Below are 7,500 nucleotides of genomic sequence, written 5' to 3' on the forward strand. Positions count from 1 at the left end.
TTTTTCAGGGCCTTGGCTTGTCACATGAGTCTGAATTTCATATTTCCGTATGTGAAAAGAAGTATAAATATCTTCATATACCAAACGCTCGCTAATAAGTACTGCATCCTCAGAATTGTAACCCTCCCACGGCATATAAGCTACTAATACGTTTTTCCCCAAAGCAAGTTCGCCACCAACCGTAGCAGCACCATCCGCTAAAATTTGTCCCTTTTTAATGCATTTACCCCGAGGAACCTGGAGTTTTTGATGCATACAAGTATTTTTATTGGAACGTTGATATATAACTAATGGAATGCTTAGAATATCTCCATTACCTGCTAAAAGAATCTTGTCAGTATTGGTATAAACGACCCTTCCCTCGCGTTCGGCTATAGCAAGAGCCCCCGAATCTAGAGCTGCTTGTCGTTCCAACCCAGTTCCAACAATGCATTTCTCGGAGCGAGAAAGAGGAACTGCTTGACGTTGCATATTAGAACTCATTAAAGCTCGATTCGCATCATTATGTTCGATAAAAGGAATGAGGGAAGCTCCAATAGAAAAATATTGAAAAGGAAAAATACTTCGAAGATGAACCTGTTCCCATGCAATAGTCAAGAATTCTTGACGGTATCGAGCTGGAACAACCTGTTCTTCCTGAATATCCCGATTTAAGGCTAAAGAATTTCCTGCCGCTACCATATAGTATTCATCTCTACCTGGTGATAAATAAAGCATCCGTACCCCGGTTGACCTCTCAGAAATTTCATAAAAAGGGCTTTCTAGAGATCCCCAATGACCAATCCTCGCATGAATTGCTAAGGATCCAATAAGTCCAACATTGATTCCTTCAGATGTGTCAATTGGGCAAATACGTCCATAGTGACTAGGATGGATATCTCGTATCCGAAAACTAGCAGTGCGCCCTGTCAGTCCTCCAGGGCCCAAATAACTTAATTTTCTACCATGAACTATTTGTGTCAATGGATTAGTTCGATCCAAAACTTGAGATAATGGGTGTAAACCGAAAAAGGATTCATAAGTAGTTGTTAATGGAGTTGAGGTTACCAAATTCTGAGGTGTCGGTATCAATTTATGCCGAATTGCTCCACATATAGTCCCCCGAACCACATTTTCTAAACGAACCAGAGCCAATCCGAATTGATCTTGTAAAAGATCTGCTACAGAACGAATACGTTTATTTTTCAAATGATTCATATCGTCAAGTGCACCCATTCCAAATTTCAGCCCAATCAAATGATCGGCGGCTGCCAATATATCTCGTGGTAACAAAAATGTATTGTTCTGGGGTATATCAAGGTTAAGTCTTCGGTTCATATTTCGTCGACCAATCCTTCCTAATTCACATCTTTGTTGAAAGAATTTCTTTTGTAATTCCTTACATAAGGATTCAGAAAATACCGGATCGCCACCTACACAAGCAAATTGTTGATAAAACTCCAAAATGGCATTTTCTTTTGACCCAATTTTTTTTCTCTCCTTATCACTCAGAAAAGACAAAAAAATTTCAGGATAGCAAACATTCTCTAGAATTTCTCTTAGATTCAAACCCATAGCTGATGATAGAACTAGAATAGATATTTTTTGTTTCCTACTTACACGAGCCCATATCCTTGCTTTTCTATCAATTTCTAATTCTGATCTTCCTCCCCAATCTGATATTATGGTGCCGGTATAGACCGAAATTCCGTTATGGTCCAATTCTGATCGGTAATAAATACCGGGACTTTGCAATATTTGATTGATCACAATTCTATATATTCCATTGACTATAGAAGTTCCCAGGGAATTCATTAGAGGAATGTTTCCGATAAAAATTGTTTGTTCTTGCATATCCCTACTGTTTTTCCAAATTAATCCCGCGGATACATATAATTCAGAAGAATATGTGAGTGATTCATACACAGCATCTCTTTCCTTTATCAAGGGTTCGACCAATTGATATGTTTCCACAAATAATTGAAATTCAATTTCTTGATCTGTATCTTCAATTTTTGGAAACTTAGAAAGTTCTTCCGTCAAACCTTGATCAATGAACCTACAAAATCCTTCAAATTGTATCTGATTAAATCCAGGTATTGTAGATATTCCCTCATTTCCATCCCCGAGCATTTTTAATTTCCCATTTATCAAAAAATACCACTATTGGTTCATTCTTCATCTAATTAGATAGATTAGATAAATGATCTAGCAATGATGGCATTTCTATTTTGTTTACCGAATCACATGAAATTTTACCCAACTCCATATCTGGAATGTATGAAATACGTATGAACGGAGGAAGAAAGAGAATTTTCTACTTAAATTGAATTGAGTTGGAATTTAGTGGAATTTTCAACAGATACAAATGGAAAGAAATTGATAAAACATCCCTAGAAACAGACTTCTGCTACTTAGACTTATTAATTAAGTTATAGGATTTTGTATAGAATATCAAAACAAAAATGATTCCATTTCTACCATTATTATGATAATACATATTCCAACCTGCTTGAATACCAGAAAAATAAATGGATTGGACATTTGATCTTTTCGCTGAGATAAAGGCATAAAAATCAGAAAGAATATATAGAATTAGAATCGGTTTTTTAGCATTTAACCCCCCTTTATGTTATGGATTTCCTTGTTCAAAAAATGATTCGCAGAGAAGAGAGAGATTTTGTTTACGGATTTTTGAGTAGAATACGATTGTGAAGTGTATAAGAAAAGAAGGTTTGTATGGCTTAAACACGTGTGGAGATATCTATAATATCCGTCTTTCTTCTCTTTTAGTGTTTTATTGTCGTTCTATGTTCTATTCAGGTTGTGCTCTATGAAAACATAATTTCAATTTTCTATTCAATTAAAAATTCAAATTGAAGTATGATACTTTTCTGATATCTGATAATTCTCTATCGGGAACATATATAAATAATATATATCCGTCTAACAATTTCTCTTGGGGGGTTTACATATACTCATAATTGTTGTTATAATTAATAATTAAAATTGAGAAGGATTTTTTGATTGAAAAAATCCATACTGATTAGTTATATATCAAGTTGTATTTTCTTATGTCATTAGGAAAACAAAATTTGGAGATTCAAATCCAAGAATCATTCATGCATTTTAAGTCAATAGTTAATGGTTCCTATTTTCATAAAGTTTAATTTTGGATTTTGCGACTGAAAATCCACATTTGATTTTTCAATAGAAAGGTAAGAGAAAGTTTTGAACATTATGAATTTTGAGATAGACTCAATCGAAATTGAAAGGATGAATCAAACCCAATCAAAAGGGAAGAAGGATTAGGATTTCGTTGACTTTTAGGAAAAATTAAGGAAAACAGAACTCAAGGTGCAAGTACAATAAAAAAGCAGTTCAGTAATCCGGGAAAGTTTTCATCTATTTTGTATTTGTAGCATTTTGGCGACATGGCCGAGTGGTAAGGCAGAGGACTGCAAATCCTTTTTTCCCCAGTTCAAATCCGGGTGTCGCCTTATCAACAAAAAACTAGAAATCTCTTCTTTTCTTCTGTTGATATAACCCGCCGAATGATTCCCCAGCAGAAGCAGAGAAAGCAGACTGTTGATACTTGTTTGATTCTAAACATCTGGTCTGGGGGTTTTTCTAAAAAATTGTAAATATCCTTGCATATTTAGGCTTCAAGGAAATATTCGAATGCTAGAGGGGCTATCAAGACTTCGCAATTACCTTCTACTACAAATCAAAATTTTCTATTATTAATGCATTGTATAATGACTGGACCCTGGATTAGATTGGAGAGCCCGATAGGAAATCTAAATAGTTGTGGAAGGGGGCGGAAGATACTTTATTATATACGAGGAACTCACGAAAATCTCTGAGTGCTCAAGCATCCAATCAATTGAAATAAGGGTCAACAAAAAAAGAATAGGACCTATTATTCCTACATGTTCCATTAGTAACATTCCCTTGAGATGTTACTGCGGATTTTGCTTGTGTTTAATCTTTCCCGATTAGAAATCATATAGGAATTTCTTCTCAAATGAGCGAATTTATTGGATTGGTTTATTAATAGTCTTCGTTCTTTTTGACTCTGCGCCATTGATTCCACTATTATTAGTGAGGAATAATGGAACAATTCCTTTATATTTATAGAGATAGGGGACATAATTCATATGGATATAGTAAGTCTTGCTTGGGCTGCTTTAATGGTAGTCTTTACTTTTTCCCTTTCACTCGTAGTGTGGGGAAGGAGTGGACTCTAAGGGTCCTACTAATTGAGTTAAGGAAGCAAACTGTATCAATATCAATTGCTTTCTAGATCGTTCTGCAACACGTTTTGAACAAAATAAAATTTGAAATTCCATTGGACTCGACTGGAGTAATGTATTATAGGAATCATCCTCTTTCAATCAAAGAGCTATTTCAACAATTCCCATGTTTGTAGTTCGAAAGGAAGAGGATCCCAGGAAATTTATTCGAACCTAATTCTTCCGAAATTTTCTATTCCAATAAACGGCCTCTTACTAGGTGATACTGAGGAGGGTCGGACCCTTTTTTTATTTATTTCTCTCTTTACTGTTCAAAGAAGAAGTGGTTTTGTTAAGTGTATACACACTTTGTATGAGAAAGAAAGGATATAAACATAGTGGTTGTCTAACGAGATACTATGCAGAATAAGATCGTCAGGTGAGTCACATATTGTGCATTTACCGCTTTCGAATTTTTGAAATTGGATTTATACTTTATCGACTTATTTCATATCATGGTTCAGGCGTTAAAAATCCGTGAGATTTACTCTTCCTTTTCGATGCCCGTGGAACTACTGTCAATGGTTTACTCAATTACTTCTTGGGAATGGTAAAAAAAAAAAGATTACTACGTGATTTTTTGAATATGCCTATATCTATCGCCTTTCCTTCATTGATTTGATTATTTCAATAGATACCGAGATTCAGATTAGAAATAAAAAATATAGTAATTCAAACTATAAGACATAAGAGTAATTCAGATTGATCAGAACAAATAGATATAGCAAATAAATGGAATTGGATGCTATGTCAATCCCATATATGGAATTGATATTCACATATATCAAGATAATATTGTAGATTGATCTATAGATCCATATCAAACGCAGCCTCTATCTTTATTTTATTCCAGGGGGAATAGTATGGTAGAAAGAAATAGATGAATCTTTCTACCATACTATCTATCTATTAGAATACTGCCGATTCTAGTCCACTCATTTCATTTAAGACATGAAATTGGAATCCTTTTCATTTTATTTCGTCAATTTTGGCTAAGAACTCAGAAGTCAAGTTTCATTCAAATTAGTTAATAATTAATCGTTTTGACTGACTGTTTTTACGTAAATGATAAGTAGAAAAGCGGTAGGAACTAGAATAAATAGTGCAGTAGCAATAAATGCAAGAATATTTACTTCCATAATCTCATCGGTTTTTTACTTCGCAATAACTCGGGATTTAATCCCATAGAGATGATAAATCTTTGGCCTGTAAATTCAATGAATGAATATTACCTCTCGATGATCTTGAATCGGATCAATATCATGAATAACAATATCTGAACTATCAAATCAATTCGTCGTCGAGAATTGAATAGTATAACATAGGAAGTTCTTTTATCCATACCGCCCCAAACTTGGATTCCTGACCCAATCCAAAATTCCTTTATTTATTTATCATTTTTTATCATCTGGTCTTTTTTTCTCTCTAATCTATCTAGTTACTTCTTGTACAATCATCTGATGAAGTCTCATCAAATAGCTCTTCCACTTCCAGTGGTCACATAGTTACAAACCCAAACAAACAATAAAAGTTCAATGGAAAAAGAAAGGAGTTTAGAACGAAACTATTTTTGACTTGGAAGACAAAGAAGTGTGATAAAGATGAGACCGTATAAAATGAATATTCATCAAATTTACTATTTTCCGATTTGTTCTTTCGTCGATTGGGCCTTAAAACAAAATGAAAAATCGGAAAAATGATTCATTCCCCTTTCTAAGAGGAGTAGGACCTTTGGTTGATCTGTCCTTCCCCCTCCTTTCTTCGTAGATTATTAGCCCCGGGACACCTATACCAAAAGCTCAGTGTGCAATTTGCATGAAATCGATTTTTCAACTTCAAACCAGTAAGTGAGGTTCCATAAATCCGTAGCCAGAAAAAGAAATTGTTTTTTTTTCTTTTTTCTGGAAAGTATTTTCTTATATTCAATTTTGTATTGGACAAGAAAGGAATTCCCTTTGTGTATGCGCGCCTCAAAAAGGTATAGTACTCGATTCCATTACATGCATCGGGGGCAATCGAAAAAGCCAGCATTTCTTGGAATACTGACTATAATGCTACCAATAATTGTACTAATCCAACCGCATATGTCTTTCTCCTACCAAAAGGAAAGAAAAAAGAAATAAGGATTTCCCCTTTGCTTTGACAATGAAATTCTGCCCCCGGTCCCCTTCATAAAAAGGGAGAGATTTCTTGATATATTTATTGGATCCGTCGGGACTGACGGGGCTCGAACCCGCAGCTTCCGCCTTGACAGGGCGGTGCTCTGACCAATTGAACTACAATCCCAGGGAAATACGGGATCTAGCAGAAAATTTGATTCTTTTTTATCTCCGGATCGGGTATTTCTGAAGTACAAAGGGGGTTATATCATCTCATGGCGGATTGGCGAATTGGCGAATTATTGGGCCGAGCTGGATTTGAACCAGCGTAGACATATTGCCAACGAATTTACAGTCCGTCCCCATTAACCGCTCGGGCATCGACCCAGGAAGAATCAATTTTAGACTTATTGGTAATCCATGATCAACTTCCTTTCGTAGTACCCTACCCCCAGGGGAATTCGAATCCCCGCTGCCTCCTTGAAAGAGAGATGTCCTAAACCACTAGACGATGGGGGCCTGCTTGACCAACGGCCATCATACTATGATCATAGTATGATCAGTTTTTTGAAATTGTCAATATAATCGAAATAATCGAATGATTCTATCCGAGGGATCTTTCCCCCTTTCAGAATTGCATAGAATTCTTTTTTATTCGTCATTGATGAATTATTCATTAGAACCGCCATTAAAAATCTAGTAGTAGTATTTTTTTATTTTGGAATTATTTCAATTGAATTTATTTTGATTATTTTAGTTTAGATTATTTAGTATTTCGAATTTTATTTAGAATTTGTAGAAATTTGTAAATAAAAAAAAGTAATAAATACAAAAAATAGAAATAATAAGGAAGAGTCGGATTTTTTCAGGGAATGATTGGTCCGTCAGAAAAGGAAAAAGGTGTGAAATTCGCTTTCTTTCACTTTCATTTGATTCATTGTTAAGACGAGATATCCTTATCTCCCTCCCACCAAGACAGGAAATTAACAAACGGGAAATCTAGTAAGCGGGATCAAGCAGAAAATTCTTTTTTCTCCAAGAATTTAGTTCAGGAGACAAGTAGAATCTCTTCATTCTATGATTCGATGAAATATCTTGAATTTTATGTTGAATTGCTAGGTGTATGT

The 7,500-nt window shown here is 34.9% G+C and overlaps 3 protein-coding genes and 4 non-coding genes across 7 annotated transcripts in view, besides 1 other annotated feature; 2 read left to right on the top strand and 5 right to left on the bottom strand. All coding sequences in view use genetic code 11, as the record gives it.

Annotated features, from left to right (window-relative positions):
• The window catches only part of rpoB, a 3,213-nt gene extending 1,101 nt beyond the window's left edge, over nucleotides 1-2,112 (bottom strand). The window contains exon 1 of the mRNA in view: nucleotides 1-2,112. This exon is cut by the window's left edge and continues 1,101 nt beyond it. Within this exon, the coding sequence (YP_009561819.1) occupies nucleotides 1-2,112 (2,112 nt within the window).
• Nucleotides 1-7,500: part of a sequence feature (large single copy region (LSC)) that runs on past both edges of the window.
• trnC-GCA lies at nucleotides 3,408-3,479 on the top strand. The gene has a single exon. It is a non-coding gene; the product is annotated as a tRNA-Cys (tRNA).
• On the top strand, nucleotides 4,140-4,229 carry petN. The gene has a single exon. It carries the CDS (start codon nucleotides 4,140-4,142, stop codon nucleotides 4,227-4,229), a length of 90 nt encoding a protein of 29 aa, YP_009561820.1.
• Nucleotides 5,309-5,413, bottom strand: psbM. Its single transcript has one exon. It carries the CDS (start codon nucleotides 5,411-5,413, stop codon nucleotides 5,309-5,311), a length of 105 nt encoding a protein of 34 aa, YP_009561821.1.
• On the bottom strand, nucleotides 6,487-6,560 carry trnD-GUC. The gene has a single exon. It is a non-coding gene; the product is annotated as a tRNA-Asp (tRNA).
• trnY-GUA lies at nucleotides 6,677-6,760 on the bottom strand. Its single transcript has one exon. It is a non-coding gene; the product is annotated as a tRNA-Tyr (tRNA).
• Nucleotides 6,820-6,892, bottom strand: trnE-UUC. The gene has a single exon. It is a non-coding gene; the product is annotated as a tRNA-Glu (tRNA).

This window comes from Lycium barbarum, chloroplast (assembly GCF_019175385.1).
Source record: "Lycium barbarum chloroplast, complete genome".
NCBI classification, from domain to species: domain Eukaryota; kingdom Viridiplantae; phylum Streptophyta; class Magnoliopsida; order Solanales; family Solanaceae; genus Lycium; species Lycium barbarum.